Here is a 20,833-nt window from a genome sequence, read left to right on the forward strand (position 1 = left end):
AATTACAAGTGAACAACTAAAGTGACTTGAAATGTTTTGATGAGGTTTTTGGATCATTTTCTGGACTTTAAATGTCTTGAGCAAAAACATTGTCAAAACTTTTCATTTTATTTTTTCATCTGTAATCACACAAGATTATAGCTCTATAGAGGCTAAGAGTGCGCTGGGATTCCATCTGAAATGTATTAGAAGCTGAACGACATGAAGGTGAGTAATTATTAACAGAACTGTCATGTTTGGAGTGAACTAACCCTTTAAGTGTTTAAAAAAAAAAATCTTATTTATAGGGTGAGAGAGCTCTTTGATTTCACCCAAACTTGATTAATTTGTTTTCAGAAGATGAATGACATGAGGGTGAGTAATTAACTAGATTAATAGAAATTAATAGAATTTTAGTTCATTTTTGGATTGAACTAACCTTATGGGCTCTATTTTAACGATCTAGAAGCAAAGTCTAAAGCGCATGGCACAAAAGCATTAATGGTATGTCCGAATCCACTTTTGCTATTTTAAGGACGGAAAAATCCACTCTGCGCCTCGGTGCATGGTCTAACAGGGTTGTGCTTAATCTCTTAATGAGTGATGGGTGTGTTTTGAGCATACTGTGCATTAAACAATCAGAGTCTCGTCTCTAATTCCCTTTAAGAGTGTGTCGCGCCATAGAGCATTTGCTATTTACATGGCGGACTTTGTAAGTGGGAAAACAGTTAAACAGACCATCTGCAGCACGAGAATAAAGAATGAGCCTCCTCCATTCGGCCTCTTTACTTTCTCTCTACTTTACTTTTACTCTTTACTTTCATGGATAAGGAAATGATGTTTTAATAATACTACTAATAATAATAATAATAATATTATACTCATGCAAATTGTCATAAATAAACTGAAAAAATGCCCACAGAGATGAAGATGGCAAGAAGGCAGTGGTTTTCATATTCATGTAGAAAATAATAATTTTCGTAACATTTTAATCCTTTAATTTTTTTCATATGTAAAGATATTTGTGTATTGCTGTACATCCTGTGTATACTGAGCAATGTGCACACATTTGAACCCGCAGAGGCGCTCTGCGCTGTACTTTAAACCAGCTTTTAGTTGGTCAATGGCGCGGTCTATTTTAGTTCCTTAAAATAGCAAAGTGCCAACAATGCGCCTTAACACACCTCTTTTCTAGACCAGCACGCCCATGAGTCCACAAAGGAGCAAATGGATTTGCTATTTAAACAACATGGTGCAAAGCGTGAAAATTAGGGTTGCGCTAGTCTGAAAATAGCAACAAATCATGCCATACACATCTTGCGCCTTATTGGTGTTTAAAAAACCTTCTATATAGATAGTGAGAGAGGTTACTGATTTCATCTAAAATGTATTAATTAGTGTTCAGAACATAAGGGTGAGTAATTAATAACAGAGTTTCATTTTTGGAGTGAACCAACCCTTTAAGTGTTTATAAATCTTCTCTGTAAGAGGGTGAAAGAGCTCTCAGATTTCATCTCAAATTTGTTCATTTGTGTTCAGAAGATGAACGAAATGGCAGACTTCCGGTTTCGATATGAGCGAGTAGCACGCACGTCAAGACAGCTCCGTGAAAAATCTAATATAACTTTGTCAGAACATCTTGTACAAGATAGTGAGCACTAGTATACTTATAGTCTCACATTCTAGAAACTACTAACCGACATCAGGATTTAATTTGTCCAGTTTTCTTATTATGCCGGCAAAATCTCGAAAAAACCCGGACCAGGCCGCGACAGCCTCCGGCTCTTGTGTGGAAGAAACGCCTGAAGAGGATGCTCCAGAGGCGGGCAGCTCAGTCATCCTTAATGCGATATCTTCTCTCCGTGCAGAACTTCACTCAATTAAATCAGACATTGGGGAAATTATAGATTCGAAGATCGAGCAACTTGCTGTCACTATCAGAGGAGAACTGTCAGCATTTAAAAACGAGGCCAACTCGGCAATTTCTGAGATTAAAGCTACGGCGGATGATCATGCCGCGAAATTAACAACGCTAGAAAGTTACGCTTCTACTTCGTCGGACACAATGGTTAAGATGGAACAAGATCTGGTTAAACTGAAGCTCACCGTGGAGCAACTTACTGAAAAATGCATAGACCTCGAAAGCCGCAGCAGAAGGCAAAATATACGCATACTGAACATTAAAGAGGGTGCTGAATTCGGAGTGAAGCCTAGAGATTTCGTTGCTCAACTCCTGACAGAAGCCTTGTCACTTGAGAAACCTCCACTTGTGGATCGTGCCCACCGAGCTCTACGCGCCCGCCCTGGAAATGATGAACCACCTCGCGCTTTCATTTTGCGCCTGCATTATGTCCACGAGATGGAAGAAATAATGCAAAAAGCGGCTAGGATGCAACAGATTGTCTTCAAGGCACAAAGAATTAATATCTTTCCGGACTATCCACCGGCTGTGGTAAAACGACGCGCACTTTTCAAGCGCGCGAGGGAGTTGCTGAAGGATAAACCAGGAGTGAAATACGGACTGCAATACCCTGCTAAACTGAGGGTATCACACAACGGCAAAGAGTTCTACTTTACCGACCCCGACAAAGCGGTTAGGTTTGCTGAAAGCAACTTTGAAATACCAGGAACAGTGTAAAGGATGTCAGACTCAAGATAAGTCAAGATAAGAATAACGTAACTGTTGAACTTTAATTTTGAGCATTATTCTCTAAAGGACTCTTGTTTCGTTATGTTATATTGAGATGTTCTTCAAAACTCTTTATTACGGAGCTGTGCTGCTGATGCGAGTTTGTTTTTGGAAGTTTAAGGTTTGATAATTTTGAAAGTAACTTAATTGTCTGTTTTTGACTAACGTTTATTGTTTATTTTATTTTATTTATTTATTTTTTTCGTGTGTAATTCCGTATCGTGCCGCGAGTTCTGGTTTGTCGGTTAGATGACGGGGTTAATGTTTAAGTTTCGGGAAAGGAGCCTGTTTAAGATACCTTATAGTAAACGAACAGTGAAGATTATTGATTTGATCTTTTTTAAATCAAGAAAAAATAACAACTAAATGTAGTAGGAAGGGTCTCAAATTTGTCTCGTGGAATGTAAAAGGATTAAATCATCCGGTTAAGAGAAGCAAAACAATAGCGCATTTAAAGTCTCTTTCCTCAGATATAATATTTTTGCAGGAAACTCATCTAAAAAAAGATTCCAAAAATAAACTGAAGGGTAGCTGGATAGGACAGATATATCAATCCAATTTTTCAGTTAAATCTAGGGGGGTTGCTATTTTATTTAGAAAAGGGGTTCCATTTAAACTAAACAACCTGGAAACAGACAGGGAAGGACGCTACATCATTCTATCTGGTGAGATCTGTGGCTTACCAATTACGTTAATAAATTTGTACGGTCCAAACCATGACGAACCAGAATTTTTTAGAAAAATATTCTCTTTAATCCCCAAACTGTCCCAAACCAATCTTGTCATAGGCGGGGACTTTAATTGTGTCCTTGACGGATATCTTGATAGATCCTCGATTAAAATTGCCCCACATTCTAATTCAAGACATTTTTTGAATGCTTTTATCGATAATTCTAATTTGGTTGACATATGGAGACTTATGTACCCAACTGAAAGGGATTATACATTTCACTCACATGTGCATAATGTATATACCCGTATTGATTTTTTTCTAGTCGACAGCAATCTCATTTCTAGTGTTTTAAACTCTAAAATTCATGACATACTGATTTCAGACCATGCCCCTGTTTCATTTGAAGTCATTCTTGATCAAACATCTTTTACTCGTCCATTGTGGAGGATGGACCCTCAGTTAACAGCTGATCCTAAATTCATAGATTATATGAATTTGCAACTAAACATATTTTTTGATTGTAACGATAAGCCAGAAACATCACCAGCATTACTCTGGGAAACGTTAAAAGCGTATATAAGAGGTTGTGTTTTATCATATCAAGGGTCCAAGAATAAACTATACAAAACAAAACTAAGTGATTTAGAAAAACAAATCCACCAGCTAGACATTGAAAATGCAATAAACCCCTCATTAGATGTTTACAAGAAAATTTTACAGTTAAGGTACGAATACAATAATATAGTCTCTGCTAAAATTAATAGAACTTTTCATTATGTAAAACAGAAATATTTTGAATTTGGAGAGAAACCCCATAAATTACTAGCTAGACAGTTGCGCAAAATTGATAGTGAAAGAACAATCCATAAAATAAAAACCAAACATGGGACTCACTGTATCTCAAATAAAGAGATAAACAAATGTTTTAAGGAATTTTATTCAAAGTTATACTCCTCAGACACTGAGTTTGACTCACAAACAATGGACTTATTTCTACATAAATGTAATCTCCCCAAGTTATCTCCAGAGGACAAAGCATGTCTTAATAAAAACATTACTTTGGAGGAATTAAAGATCACTATAAATACTTTAAAAAACTGTAAAACTCCTGGTCCAGATGGGCTGCCTGCTGAACTATATAAAAAATTCGGCCACATACTTACTCCATATTTGCTTAAAACCTTTCAACAGGCATTAAAAACTGGACTACCTCCAACTTTCTCTGAGGCTATTATTACAGTAATTCCTAAAAAAGATAAAAATCCAGAAGAAGTTGAGTCGTATAGACCTATCTCTCTCCTCAATGTTGATCAAAAAATATTGTCTAAAACACTCGCTAATAGGCTCTGTAAATTTATCAATAAATTGGTTAACGTAGATCAGAATGGATTTATTCCAGGAAGAAGCACTATCCATAATATAAGAAGATTATTTAACATAATTTATCACCCTAAGGCAATCCGAGACAATTTGATTGTAATATCATTAGATGCCGAAAAGGCATTCGACCGAGTCGAGTGGGGTTACTTGTTCGCTGTCCTGGAGAAATTTGATTTGGGTGATGATTTTATAACTTGGATAAAAATTTTGTACAATAGTCCATTAGCACGTGTTTTAACAAATAGAACAATTTCAGACTCTTTTTATCTTAAAAGAGGAACCAGACAGGGTTGCCCTCTCTCGCCTCTTTTGTTCGCATTGACGGTAGAGCCTCTTGCAGAAGCCATTCGATCCAATTCTTGCATACATGGCTTTCATACTTCAAATACTATTAATAAAATATCATTGTATGCAGATGATATTTTGCTTTATATCACCCAACCACAAGTGAGTCTCCCAGCTGTACTCAAGATTATTAATACTTTTGGGAAGTTTTCTGGCTTTAAAGTTAATTTAGAAAAAAGTGAACTCATGCCCATTGGTTTAAAAGACCTATCTATAATACATACTTCTCCATTTAAGGTGTCCACAGAAAAAATTGTATACCTTGGAATTGTAGTTACCTGTAAATACTCTCTACTCTTCAAAGCTAATTTTAACCCCTTATTGTCTAAACTACAGAAGTGTATAGACTATTGGAAGACGCTCCCAATCTCTTTAATTGGCAGAATAAATGCGATAAAAATGATTTTTCTTCCTCAAATATTATATTTATTTCGTAATATTCCAATACTATTATCCAAGTCCTTCTTTAAGCACTTGGACTCCATTATTCTTCCGTTTCTGTGGAACTACAAAAGTCATAGAATTAAAAAAAATCATCTTTGTAAACCCAAACAGGAGGGGGGTTTAGCCTTCCCAGATTTTCGTCTCTACTACTGGGCTACACACATACAAATCTTCACATTATGGTTGGAACAATCGGCTACTGCCCCAGACTGGCTTCAGATAGAGCGAGATTACTGCCATCCTTATGATCTTGGAGCAATGTTATTATCTCCAGTGATAACAGACCAAACAGTAGTTAATAGTATTGTTACAAAGAATCAGTTACGAATTTGGAGACAGATAAGAGAATATCTTAAGATAAAATCACTTTCTCTCCTAATCCCAATTGCAAATAACCCATCATTTCTCCCTTCAAAATTAGATACAACCTTTAATCAATGGAAGAAGTTGGGTATAAACACAGTTAAGGATCTTTATATAGATGGGGTTTTAGGTTCCTTTACTCAATTACAACAGAAATATAACCTTCCAAAAATACATTTTTTCAGATTTTTACAAATAAGAAATTACCTGCGCACACATAATGTTTCCCTAGAGGAGGTGCCGCCCTCAATTGCTGATGACTGTCTCACACAGTGCAGGGGACAAAAACATCAATTATCTCTAATTTATGAAAGGTTATTTGCAGCTAATGCCCCCACTACAAAGATGATCAGAGAAGAATGGGAACGAGAGTTTGGCATCAAAATTTCAGAAGAGATTTGGCAGAATAGCTTAGAGGACATTGATAAACAATCAATCAACACTAGATTATGCCTCATCCAGTTCAAGGTCTTACATAGGCTACATTTCTCCAAAAAGAAATTACATAGGATTTTCCCCAACATATCTCCCATTTGTGATAAGTGCAAATCAGAAGAAGCTGATTTAGCTCATAGTTTTGTATTCTGTCATAAAATACAGGGATTCTGGAATGAGGTCTTTAAAGTGCTTTCAGATGTTCTTGACCAACATATAGATCCTGACCCAATGCTTATTATATTAGGACATTCTGATTATACATATTCATTGAGCAGTCCACAACAGAAATTCCTTGCATATTGTTTGATTACAGCCAAAAAGCTGCTATTATTGTATTGGAAAAATGTTAATCCTCCAACTGCCAAACTATGGCTTGAAGAATTGACATCTACTCTGCATCTGGAACGAACCAGATTTATTTTAAAAGGCAACATTGGACAATTTCAGAAAATTTGGGGCCCTTTCTTTTGTTACTTCATGGGGAATTCTTCCCCCCAAAGCAATGTATTGTAAATAAAAGTTGTTTTGATTATCACTGTAGTGTATACTTACAGGCTGGGCTTGGGGTGTTTGTTTTTTTTTTTTTATGTTTGTTTGTTTGTTTGTTTTGTTTTTGTAAATGTATGCATATCAGAAAACTAATCCTGTGATTATTGTAAGTTTATTCAACGACCAAATAAAAAACTTATTTGACAAAAAAGAAGATGAACGAAATAAGGGTGCGTAATTAATAACAGAATTGTCATTTTGGAGGGAACTAACCCTTAAAGGGTTTAAAAATCTTCTCTATATAGGATGAGAGAGCTAAAATGTATATACTTGTGTTCAGAAGACAAATGACATGAGGATGATTATTAACAGAATTGTCTTTTTTATGAATTAACCCTTTAGGGGTTTGAAAAATCTACTCTATAGAGAGAGAGAGCTCTCGGATTTCATGCAAAATTGATTCATTTGTGTTCAGAAAATGCAATATATAACAAATATAAAACAAATAACAATCAAATAGTATTTTAATACTAAAAATAGAGCACTTATGAACATATATTTCCAAGGTTTCAATGTTTAAATCAGCCACGGAAATATACTGCATGTGTGTTACCCTTCGGCATTGTTCACGAAGAGAAACCGAAGGTAAAACTAAAGGGAATGTATAGTGCAGTTCTTTAAATTATCAATAGGTGGCGGGTCAAAACCACAAGTGGCTATATGCGACTGTACAACATTGATAGTAATTCAGAAATATATATATATATATTTGGGTGGTGAATCATTTATATTTTTGATGTTAGTTGCGTGCCAAAGGGAGTAGGAGGGGGGCCGTAAATGGCCTGCAGGAAAGCAGTTTGAGACCCCTACTTTAAGTGTTGTACAAAAATTTCTTGAGATGATATTTACATGCACAATGTTGTTGGAGTAGAGCCCTATTAGATGAGTTTTTGACAGCATACAAATAAAAAACTTGTTTACTTGTTTAGACGGATGGCGTATTCTTTCAGTGCAAAGACGTTGTCGGCAAAGACGATGATCTTGTCGTTTCTTCGCTCATGGAAGCGGATCAGGAACTGACAAGCTCGAAACTTGTTAGGATTCATGGTGTAGAGCAGAATTCTCTTCTTGGTCTTTATGGCCACATATTCACGGTAAAACTCAGGAGACATGGGACACCACACCTAAGGAACGTGAAGACACAAAGGAAATATACATTTGAAGAACAGACAGGAAAACCCGTTTGAAAATGCGAGGATAATACACAATGCTTTTCTTTTTTCTTTTTTTTCGTAAAACACCCCATAGGATTACTTCACCATGAAAATAAGCTGGATTAGCTACACAGATCAGCTGCTTAAACAAGCTTAAACTCTCACCATTGCTAATCTGACGTTTCTTTTTAATTGAACCTTTTAGTATTTGCAACTTTTTTGTATAAAACATTAAAATATTTACCGTAAACAATTGTGAATATTAAGTGAATAGTAGGGTTGTTTAAACTATTACTGATTTCCTAACTTTGCTGAAGTAAAATCTGAAGAACTGTTTAGTCAAAAGAAATTATATAAACTTCTAAAAACATACAAAGAAGCAAAAGCAGCACCCTTTTGGTTTATTTTATGCAAAAAAAAAAATTAAATAAAAATGCTCTAATTGAACACAATTTCACCTTAAATTTATTTGATTTTCTTCAAAGAACCTAACCACTTTCAAAGTGGTCTCTTAGATTTTTTCCATATGTGAATTACAGTCACTGGCCACTTTATTAGGTTTACCTTACCAATACCGGGTTGGACCAACTTTTGCTTTCAAAACTGCCTTACTCGTCGTGGGATAGATTTAACAAGGTACTGAAAATAATCCTCAAAGATTTTGGTCAATATTGACATGATAGCATCACACAGTTGCTGCAGATTTGTCAGCTGCACATCCATGATGCCAATCTCGTTCACATGCAATACAATCACAAAGGTGCTCTATTGGATTGAGGATCTGGTGACTGTGAAGGCCATTTGAGTACAGTGAACTCATTGTCATGTTCAAGAAACCAGTCTGAAATGATCACGCTTTATGACACGGCGCATTATCCTGCTGGAAGTAGCCATCAGAAGATGGGGACACTGTGGTCATAAAGGGATGGACATGGTCAGCAACAATACTTGGGTAGGCTGTGACATTGACACGATGCTCATTAAGTACTAATGGGCTCAAAGTGTGCCAAGAGTATATCCCAATCCATTACACCACCACCACCAGCCTGAACCATTGATAAAAGGCAGGATGAATCCATGCTTTCATGTTGTTGATGTCGCAGCAGAAATCGAGACTCATCAGACCAGGCAATGTTTTTCCAATCTTCTATTGTCCAATTTGGGTGAGCCTGAGCAAATTGTAGCCTTAATTGCCTGTTCTTAGCTGACAGGAGTGGCACCCGGTGTGGTCGTCTGCTGTTGTAGCCCATCCTCCTCAAGGTTGGACATGTTGTGCATTCAGAGATGCTCTTCTGCATACCTCGGTTGTAACTATTTGAGTTACTGTTGCCTTTCTATCAGCTCCAACCAGTCTGGCCATTCTCTGACCTCTGGCATCAACAATACATCTGCACATAACTGCCGCCCTAGAGATGATTGTGCGTGAAAATCCCAGTAGATCAGTAGTTTCTGAAATACTCAGATCAGCCCGTCTGGCACCAACAAGCATGCCACGTTCAAAGTCACTTAAATCCCCTTTCTTCCCCATTCTGATGCTCGGTTTGAACTGCAGCAGATTGTCTTGACCATGTCTACATGCCTAAATGCATGTAGCTGCCAAGTGATTGGCTGATTAGAAATTTGCGTTAACAAGCAGTTGGAGAGGCGTACCTAATAAAGTGGCCGGTGAGTGTAGAAGCGAATGAAAGTGAGTAATAATGGGGTTGCCATTTATCATAAAAAGAGCCATAACTGGCAAAGCGAGAGCATCTGTTCTTTTCTACCTTCAAAAAGTACATGGTGTCTACAAGTCACTGTGAAACACCTGGGGCCTCAAGTACAAAGGCTTGCGTTGAATTCATACTAAAACATTGTGTACGCACAACGCTGTAAATGTGCATACGCAGTAAAAAAATCAGATGTATGAAACACTACGTATGTGAAATCTCACGCATATTCTCTTTGTACATCCCACTTAACGTGAAACTGAGCGCACTTACAAACACACACTAGAAATGCACATACGCCAGGTATGAAGTTGGCGTAGACCAGGGGTCACCAATCTTGGTCCTAGAGGGCCGGTGTCCATGCAAGGTGTAGCTCCAACTTGCCTCAACACACCTGCCTGGGTGTTTCAAGTATACCTAGTAGGACCTTGATTAGGTAGTTCAGGTGTGTCTGATTAGGGTTGGAGCTAAAATCTGCAGGACACCGGCCCTTAAGGAACAAGTTTAGTGAACCCTGGCGTAGACCAACGCACATTCTCACGTTCATTTCATCGTTAGTAAATCCAAACGTGAGCGTGAAACCTGGTGTACGCAAAGTTTTTGTGCTTACGCAGCGTTAATACATGTGGCCCCTGGTGATTTAGTAGATTTCCAAAAAAAAACAAGATCTGTCGTCTAGCTAATAAGGAGACAAGTACTTCCAATGGTTTAGATGTAAATTGGGTCGAATTCTTAGAGACACCAAAAATTGCAGTGGTGGGACAAATATTCACTTTGGTTTGGAATATTTTAAACATGGTTTCAAAATAATTATTCCAGTGGTTTTGTAGAACACTTAAATTACAGGGTGACATGTAAGATCGGTCACACTTGTCATCACTATTTACATTTTAACATTATTATACACAGTTTTCATTCATTCAATCATTTTCTTTTGGGCTTAGTCCCTTTATTAATCCGGGGTCGCCACAGCAAATTGAACCGCCGACTTATCCAGCATATGTTTTTACGCAGCGGATGCCCTTAAAGCGGCAACCCATCAATGGGGAAATATTCACACACACTCATTTACACGCACACACACACATTCATACATTACAGTCAATTTTAGCATACCCAATTCACCTATAGCGCATGTCTTTGGACTGTGGGGGAAACCGGAGCACCTGGAGGAAACCCATGCGAACATGGGGAGAACATGCAAACTCCACACAGAAATGCAAAATGACCCAGCCGAGGTTTGAACCAGCGACCTTCTTGCTGTGAGGCGAACGTGCTACCCACTGCGCCATAACTACGCAATAACCAGTTTTACATTAGATTTAAAAAATGTATACAACCTTTTTACATTCATAAAATCTCTTTGTATGGACTCTGTTTAGTGCACGTTTACCAGTACATGTGGCTTTCTGCACATGTGGCAAAAGGATCTGCTGGACTTAGTTTGGTGAGATCAAAAATCAGAGGCAATCTTGAATAACTCTACTGTATTTTCTTTGCACAAAAGACTCCAAAGCCTTCGAATACAATGTTTCACAAGCCCGCGCACGCTGTTGACCCGCCCGTGACCATTTAGACATCAAGTTATGAAAATATCACATTATGAAATATACATGTGACCAGGCCATTTGTTGTTTTCACTGTACTAGGAGGAGAAATGTGCAAATTCTTTCCTGCATCACAGCAGCTAAACAACAGTGCTTGTTTTAACCTGTGAGCCATATTGGTGTTGCGGTGGGGTGGGGGTGTTGGGCTGTTATTACTGAGAAATAGCATTTTTAATATAATGTAAAACTCTTGTCCTAATTAGATGTATTATTGAAAAGGGGGAAATAAATAATGTATTTTTACTCTGCGTTCACTATTTGATTTCAAAAATTGGTTTAATAACAACCCTGCTATTTTAAACCTTGTGTGTTATTCAAATGTACTACCCTTTCGTTATGTTGGGGGCTGTTTTTGCCCCATTGACCTCCATTATAATGACATTTTTGTATTGCAAAGCCATGCCACCATATAATCATCTATTCTTGACTGTTGCTGGTTTTTTCTGTTGGGAAGAGGTAAAATGTGTCATTTTTACTGTTGATCATCATTTGGCACATTAACCCTTTAGATAGGCCGGTGCAGAACTGTTTCTGGCTTTTATATGGAATTCTATATGGTAAAACAGCAGATTATAGTGTGCATTCATAAATACTGTGTTGACTATGTTCTGAGTGCTGAGCTGCTTATTTTGATTTTCTCAAACATATCAAGATAAGTGCGCAAAGGTCTCTCGCACACGCACACACACAGACTATACACCATATAGAAGGTAGAAAAAGTTTTTTGCAGCTGATGATCAACTGTAAAAGTTACAATTTCTTTTCCATTTATAATGGAAGTCAATGGAGCAAAAACTGCCCCAAACATAACGAAAGGGTAGTCAATTTGCCAAGAGTATTTTGTTTTATTTATTTATTTTTTTTCAAAGCATTTTCCTAAAATATGTGTCAGAATAAGGTGTCACCAAAAGGCATTCCATTAGCTGAAACACAGAGAAAGTTGTGGCCCAATTAAGACTCAAAATCCCCCCAGAGTGGATGAAAATATGCCCAACAGCCCACAAGGGTTGAAATAAATTGAATTGGTATTTCTCTAACTTACGGAAGCAAAAATGTTGCATTATTAATGCCCTTTCACTCAGGAAGTGGCAGTTGATGGAACTGGCACATAAAGGTAAAGGTTTCCTGTTTTGTTTGTCAGATCAATGCGCATTGCGGTGTCAGGTCAGACATCACCATTTAGTAACACATAAAACATTCACATTTGTATTTGCTCAAATAGAACTTGAATGTTGCGCAGGAGCAGGACTCGGAAATACTTCAATATTGCAAAAAAAAAAAAAAGTAAAATATTACGAAGAATGTTGGTTTCTGGCAACTTCCATAGTAAGAAAAAAAAGTTACTATCAGGGTTTCTGCACGTTTCACCAAGTTAAATTTAAGACTTTTAAAGAGATTTTTAAGACCATTGTGAACGAAATTTAAGGATTTGTTTTTAAATATCCCAGTTAAAAAAGATTTTCATTCGCCCTATCAAATAAGGATTACAAATTAATAAATTTAATAATGCAATAATAATACATTTGTAATAAACAATAACCGTTACCAAGAACAGAACAAAACATAGCTGTCAATTACTTCAGTCTACAGTAATAATAATTTAATATTAAAAAATTTAGGTCAGGTCAGTATCCTCAGCAGTAAATACATGAAGTACTTTAAAGCAAATATTACTGTAAGGAAAGTAATTAAACCCAATTTTTAAATAAAAAGGTTAAAGTTTTATTGAGATTAATTGTTGGTGACTGCATGGGTGTTTTTTCCCAGAGATGAGTTGCAGCTGGAAGGGCATCCGCTGCGTAAAACATATGCTGGATAAGTTGGTGGTTCATTCTGCTGTGGCGACCCCAGATTAATAAAGAGACTAAGCCGAAAAGAAAATGAATGAATGAATAAATGTATGGGTGTTAATGGCCAGATTGAGTAGCTATTTATAAACAAATGAAAATTAAGACCTGTTAAAAAACGATTTAAGACCTACAACACAACATTTTAGTAGATTTAACACTTTTCAAGGCCTAAAATTTAGCTTTTGATATTTAAGACATTTTAAGATCCCGCGGACACCCTGCACTATAGAAGTTAATTGGTGTCAGCAACCAACATTCTTCAAAATATCTTCTTTTGTGTTCAACAGAAAAAAGGAAACTCATAAAAATTTAAAACTAAATGAGGGAGAGTAAATGAAGAAGTGATTTTCATTTTTGGGTGGACCATCCATTTAACAGTCTTGCATCAATGTAAATTACCAACCTACCACAAATAGTGAAGAATAGTAAAGAGTTTGTTTAAAAATTGCAGTGGGCCGCAGAAACATATGTTTGTTTTTTAAAACTAAGTGTTAAAAAAGGTTGTGGACCACTGCAGTACAATATTGATATCTTTGCCCCCTCACCTCAGCACACTGGACTTTAGCGATGTAGCCATTGTTCTGCAGTTCCATCCAGTTTGCCTCATAGAGCTTTGGTCCAATCAGGAAGTTCAGATCCACAATCTTATCATCTTCTCTTACCAGAGTGGCGGTGAGACCCAGTTTACAGTGAGCCTGGACTATTGTAAGAACACGACGGAACATCTTTGCTGCAAGACAAACATAAAGCAGTCAGAAGTCTGACAATTTGTGTTTCATGTTATTTGTGATCACTTTATTTATTGATTTTTTTCGTTTTTGAAATCGATTTGGGTTTAAACAGAAGCAATTTCATTTCACTTTGAATCATTTTATTTCATTTTAATTATTTAATGTCTTCTGTTTCTGAAATAAATTTAGCTTTTAATAGTTTTAAACAAATCCAAGTCTTTCAAACAAGAAGATTTGATAGATATAAATTACTTTTTAAATGCATTTACTTTGAGACTTGGAAAAACTTACAACTTCAGTTTAGATGCTAAAATGTCTTTTTTGTTTTGAAGATGAATATAAAAGAGTATTATACAAAGAAAATGCATATTTCAACACATTTACTGATAAAACAAATCATAAAACACCAGTAAAATCTATGTGGAATTTGCATATTGGCCATCATGATTGATTTTAAAATGATTAAAATTTAATGGTAGGGTGGGTAAGTAAAGTAAAGTAGGTAAGTAAGTAAAGTAAATTAAGTACAGTAAATTAAAGTAAGTTAATAAGTAAGTAAGGTAGGTAAGTAAAGTAAGGTAAGAAAGTAAAGTAAGTAAATTAGGTAAGTAAAGTAAAGTGAAGTAAAGTAAGTAAAATGAAGTAAGCAAAGTAAAATAAGTAAAGTAACTAAAATAAAGTAAAGTAAAAATGTAAGTAAGTAAGTAAAGTAGGTAATTAAAGTGAAGTAAGTAAAGTGTAGTAACAGGTAAAGTAGGTAAAGCAAAGTAAGTAAAGTAAAAATGTAAGTAAAGTAAGCAAGTAAAATAGGTCAGTAAAATTAGTAAAGTGAAGTAAGTAAAGTGTATTAAGTAACAAGTAAAATAGGTAAAGTAAGTAAAGCAAGTAAACATACTAAGTAGGTAAACTAAGAAAATAAGGTAAGTAAAGTAAGTAAAGTAAAAATGTTAGAAAGTAAAGTATGTAAGTACGTAAAGTAAGTAAAGCGAAGTTAGGTAAGTAAAGTAAGTAAAGGCAGGTAAGTAAAGTAAGTAAACAAATTAAGTAGGTAAAGTAAGTAAAGCAAACTAAGTAAAGTAAAAATGTAAGAAAGTAAAGTATGTAAGTAAAGTAATGTAAGTAGGTAAGTAAGTAAAGTAAGCAAAGTAAAGTAAGTAAACAAACTTAGTTGGTAAAGTAAGTAAAGTAGGTAAGTAAAGTAAAGTAAAGTAAAGTAAAGTAAAGTAAAGTAAAGTAAATATCACAGAAGTCCTACCTTTTTGTTTGATTTTATTTCATCTAGTTGCAGTTGGGGTTTGACCCACCGACAGACAGACAGACAGATGCACACGCACACACGCAAGCACGCACGCACGCACGCACACGCGCACACACACACACACATACACACACACAACCTACCAGGTATGGTGTGCACCTCGTCCAGTATGATGAGTCCCCACTCCTGACTCTTCATCCACTCCATGACCCTCTCGGCCTCCCAGGAGCGTTTGGTGGTATGGCCCAGCATAGAGTAGGTGCTGATGGCCACCGAGCAGCCAATGGGTTTGTCCTTTGCATCTGAAGTGAAGCGGCAGATCTGGGAGTCATCGATGGTGGACCACATCTTGAACTGAGCTTTCCACTGTTCCACTGACACAGAGGAGTTTCCCAAAACTAGGCAGCGTTTGCGTACCGTGCAGGCGGCAGTGACTCCTACCAGAGACTTACCAGCACCTGCAGAATAACAACAAAAACATTTTATTTGACCTCAATAATGCTGTAAGAGCTGCTCTGGTAATGTTTTACTGTTGTGCATGTTTTTGCCATTAGGATTAAATCTCTTGTAGCCAATGGAGAGAGCCAATCATAGCAAATACTGCAGAATATCTATTAGAACCCACAATGACCAAAGATTCCCACAGAAAACAGTTAAGTTTAGAGAAGGAAAAGTCATAGTTTGGGGTTGCATTCAGTATGGGGGCGTGCGAGAGATCTACAGAGCGAAGGGCAACATCAACAGCCTGAGGTATCAAGACATTTGTGCTGCCCATTACATTACAAACCACAGGAGAGGGCAAATTCTTCAGCAGGATAATAATGCAACTCATACTTTAGCCTCCACATCAAAGTTCCTGAAAGCAAAAAAGGTCAGGGTGCTCCAGGATTGGCCAGCCCAGTCACCAGACATGAACATTATTGAGCATGTCTGGGGTAAGATGAAGGAGGAGGCATTGAAGATGAATCCAAAGAATCTTGATGAACTCTGGGAGTCCTGCAAGAAAGCTTTCTTTGCCATTCCAGATGACTTCATTAAGTTATTTGAGTCATTGCAGAGATGTATGGATGCAGCCGTCCAAGCTCATGGGAGTCATAAACAATTTTCATTCTGTTTCCACTGCACCATGACTTTATACTGTGCAATATTAAACTTCTTAAGTGACGAGACTTTTGTCTAAGAAAAATCAGACCTTACTGCCCTTATGAAATAATTATTATTTTGGTCAAATAATCATAATCTAGAGGCCTTTGCCTTTCATATAAGCCACTTCTGATATAAAGTGATCAACTAAAAGTCAAGGTAATATTTGTTGTTCTTAAAAATTGGATAGGCAACAAGACTTTTGTTGGGTAGTGTATACAATAGTGATGCGGATGGCGGTTATATCCGCGGGCGCTGCAGATAATCTGCGGGTCGGGTGGGTTGGGTAATAAAAAATACATCATGATAAATTGCAGGTTGGTTGTGGGTTGATGTAGCGGGACATGGCAATGGACCAGCGAAAAAGCAGAGAGTGGGCTTTGCAGAATGGGAAGATGAGACACCGAAAATAATGGATGAAGTGCAAGAGTAGCCTACAGTTCAAAGTTTCAGTTAGTGGAGTCATTAGAGGAAACTCTGCTATCGTTCTGAGAGAAACAAGATCGCTTATTTCCACAACTGCAGCGCCTTGCGAGGAGATTCTTGTGCATTCCTACAACAAGCGGTGCGAGCGAACGCTCATTCAGTGCAGCTGGCCGGGTTTTAAAGGTGGAATCGCCCAAGTCCAGGCACAGTAGATGCCTTCTGTTTTTCCACAGTGAGAAGAAAAAGGCCAAGTAAACATAACAGCTGCCGTTTAGGCTGAAGTGGCACCTTTTTGTTATCTTGTTCCTGTATCTGTAAAAGCTAAAATCTCTTATTTTTACTTTCTGTATCTATTTTAAAATAAAGAATATGTTGTCCAAAGACAAACTTTTGTTTTTATAAATTAATGTTCATTAAAAAACGTTTACAATTAACTTATTATTTTACTATCAGAGATGCGCAGATTATAGCTCACTGAATCTGCTGTTAATATCCACGGTGACTTATCATCATGCCTAAAACAAAGAATTAAATGATTAAAGTGATGATCAGGTGTGCGTCAGGTGCGGATTCATATATCAGATAAAACTATATGCGGGCGGGTGGATGATTAGTATGAAGCCGCGTATTCTGCTTTTCATTTCAGCTGATTGCGCATTTCTAGTATACAATGTATACAACTATAAAATAATATGGTATACAATATAACAATACTATAGTATACAACAATACTGTACAATGACTGCACAACAGTATATAAATAGGCATAAACACATTCAAAAGATAAAAACGACATGCAAATGTCTTTGTAAATTGGCTTTAACTTTATTTAAGAATCGTCACTTTTCTGGAAGTGGAATGCAGATTTGAAAAAGAGCTCATTTGGACACCTTTTTCTGAACAATCAGTAGTTTTAAGGAAAAATGTTAAAATTTTTATTTTCTTTACCTGTCAGTCAGCATTGTTTGTAAAAGAGTTTAACTAGCTATGTTTCCATCCAAAAATGCGAATGAAATTTATTTGCAAAACTGTAATATCACATAAAAAACGTGCGAATGACGCAGCGTTTCCATCAAACGGGTCAGAGCGAACAAAATCGTCACTTCCTGATTAACTGGCGCAAAATATCAACAGCAAAAATGGAATTTGCTGCGGCAAGAAAAACGTCAATCTTTTCTTCATCTAATAAATGACTTGTGCCTTAGAAGTCAATCCTGACACGCAGTGGCGTTTGAAAGCGTGAGACTCGTTTTAGAATGACCAAAACAACATTTCAGATGTTCTGCAGTGTGCTCAGCCTGTTAGTTTGTCCATTCACACATATTTTTATCATCATATGATCTCTTAAAACAGACTCACATGACCTTTTTTAATGCGCATACTGAAATTTATGTGGTAAAAGTGTTTCCATCTTAGTTTATGCTCATCTTTTCTTATGGAACAAAAAGTTTATCCTACTCAGTTATGCGCATACGTTTTTTATGCGCATTTTTAAAATGTATGCGCATTTTTAAAATTTATGCGCATCATGGCGTTTCATGGCGTATAAAAACAGGTGGATGGAAACATAGCTAATGACACATCCAATAGAGATTAGATGAGATCAACAGCAATTCAACAAACAAGAACTTTTCTTTCGTTTTGTTTCACAGATGAAAATAGTACCAAAGCCAGGACAAAACATTTGTTTCTCAGAAAAACACTGGGATGATTAATAATTGTAGAATTAATTGTATTTTAAACAAATATTTTCACTTGATTACTTTCTAAATGAATCAGCAGTTTGAACAAATCATTTGAATAAGTGATTTAATGACTCACCCATAATTCGAAACTCAATGAGAGGAACATGCTGCCACTGACTGGCAAAACATTAAGCAAAATATTGCATCATTATTGTTATAAGCAAAATCCCCCAAAATACAGATATTTTATTTTTTGTCAATTTCCCACAAACCTAGAAAAATAAATGTAACTTGCTAACATATAGTAAATAAATTACCTGACTTTTTTTCTAAATATAGTTAAATTTTTTATTTTAGTTTTAGTTGTTTTATTAACTGTGATTTTGAGATACTAAACTTTAAAGTCGCTGCCTTCCTTTTTAGTCAATTTTATATGGGGATCAAGTTTTTTAAATAAAAAGTGCCCAAATGTAAAAAGATATGAATGCGAACAATCGTAAATAACTCAGTTTTGTAAAAAAAACTTTTTATGAATATGATATAATATAATTTAAAGGTTTACTTATTTCAGTCAATCTTTTTTTATTTCAAGTACCAAAATTTTGCTTACCACAAGGCAGGACAATGACTCCAGATCGAGCTCTGCCATTCCCAAACATCTTCCTCAGACTCTTTTCCTGATACGGCCTCAGCACAGCGGTGGGCTTCAGATCCATGTTGATGTCAGGATTCACTGTGTCATTACGGAAGTCGTATTCAGCCAGTAGGGGATACTCCAACTGAATACAGCGCTTCTGAAGCTCCTCTATCATTTCCTAACCACAGCCAGGAAGAAAGAGACATTTTGCATGAATTTTTCAAAGGATAGTTCACCTAAAAATGGAAATTCTGTCATCATTTGCTCATCCTCCACTTGTTCCAAACCAGTCAGACCTTCTTTTGTTTTGATGAACACAAAAAAAAGATATTTTGAAGAATGTTGGAACCCATTTCATAGTAGGAAGAACAACTACTATGGAAGACAATGGTTACCGCTTTCCAACATTCTTCAAAATATCTTCTTTTGTATTCAACAGAACTAAAACAAAACTTAAACTGGTTTGAAACTAGCCAAGGGTGTGTAAACAATGACAGAATTTCAGTTTTTGGGTGAACTATCCCTTTAACTAAACATATTCAAGTACAGACACACACCTGACGGATCTCAAATGACACGGTTTGCGTCTCTTCCTCCTCCTCCTCCTCTTTATCCATCTGTTCATAGTAACTGAAGATGTCCTCCGGCACCTGAGTTCCTGAGCGCTGCCCATCTGCAGGCTGAGAGGACGATGGACCACCGTTGTCCTGCTGAGACTTTGAGATCTGGACACGAGGCGATGGTCCCAGAAATGTTTTATTATTAGTGTTTTAATGTCATTGTGTGTACATCCGGAAGACATTTTCTGTTCAAGTTGAGAATGTGTGTTTTCATTGCTACTCACTGCTGATTTGCTAGAGATGGTCTCGGTGATGAGCTCTGTCTCCTCACCCTCAGCAGAGCGAAGACGACAGTCCCGAATCACAGTGTCCTGTAACAGCCGCTGGATGACATCAGGGAACGCACTCTCCACAAAATATCTGTTTCCAAAACACAGATACACACACACACACACACACACACACACACACACACACACACACACACAATCAAAGATGCCTCTTATATGAAGAATGAAGTCACATGTATTGCTCAGGTGTGAGTTTTTCAGACTTCAACAGAATGTAAAAATCTAGATGGTTCTGTGGGTCTTGTCTTACAAATCTGATCTTTATTTTGTATTTTCTATAGGATTCAAGTCAGGGGATTGGCTAGGCCATTCCACAGCTTGATTTGCTTTCTCTGAAAGCATTTGAGAGTTTCCTCTGCTGTGTTTTAGATCATTGTTTGCTGAAATGTCCTCCCTGGTTTCATCTTGATCATCCTGCTAATGTAGATGTTGCACTGAAGCAGCTAATATTAATTTACATTGAGGAAGGGCAGAGAGTTGCTAAAGAACTACTGAGAGATTTCAGTCTTTCTACTCGTTCCTTTATTCATGTGTTCAACACTTTTTTCCAGTGTCATTATTTCATTTTACTACACATAACTTCATCTGTAAACTAATTAGATTTGTTTTTCTTTCATGTATTATCAACATGTGAAAATTTCAAGTCAACAGCACCTATAGAAATATGTTTTCTGAAAAAAATGATGACGTGTTGAATACTTATTTCCCATACTGTGTGTGTGTGTGTGTGTGCGTGTGTGTGTGTGTGTATATATATATATATATATATATATATATATATATATATATATATATATATATATATATATATATATATATATATATATATATATATATATATATATATATATATATATATGTTTTGC

The 20,833-nt window shown here is 36.5% G+C and overlaps 1 protein-coding gene across 1 annotated transcript in view; it reads right to left on the reverse strand.

Annotated features, from left to right (window-relative positions):
* The window catches only part of ercc3 (excision repair cross-complementation group 3), a 34,805-nt gene that overhangs the window by 8,260 nt on the left and 5,712 nt on the right, over positions 1-20,833 (reverse strand). The window contains 6 exon segments of the mRNA NM_201582.1: positions 7,782-7,984; positions 13,723-13,907; positions 15,310-15,624; positions 19,031-19,235; positions 19,615-19,782; positions 19,902-20,037. Coding sequence (NP_963876.1) covers positions 7,782-7,984; positions 13,723-13,907; positions 15,310-15,624; positions 19,031-19,235; positions 19,615-19,782; positions 19,902-20,037 — 1,212 coding nt within the window.

The sequence above is a fragment of the Danio rerio genome, chromosome 6, assembly GCF_052040795.2.
Source record: "Danio rerio strain M-AB ecotype USA chromosome 6, GRCz13ab, whole genome shotgun sequence".
Classification (NCBI taxonomy): Eukaryota; Metazoa; Chordata; class Actinopteri; order Cypriniformes; family Danionidae; genus Danio; species Danio rerio.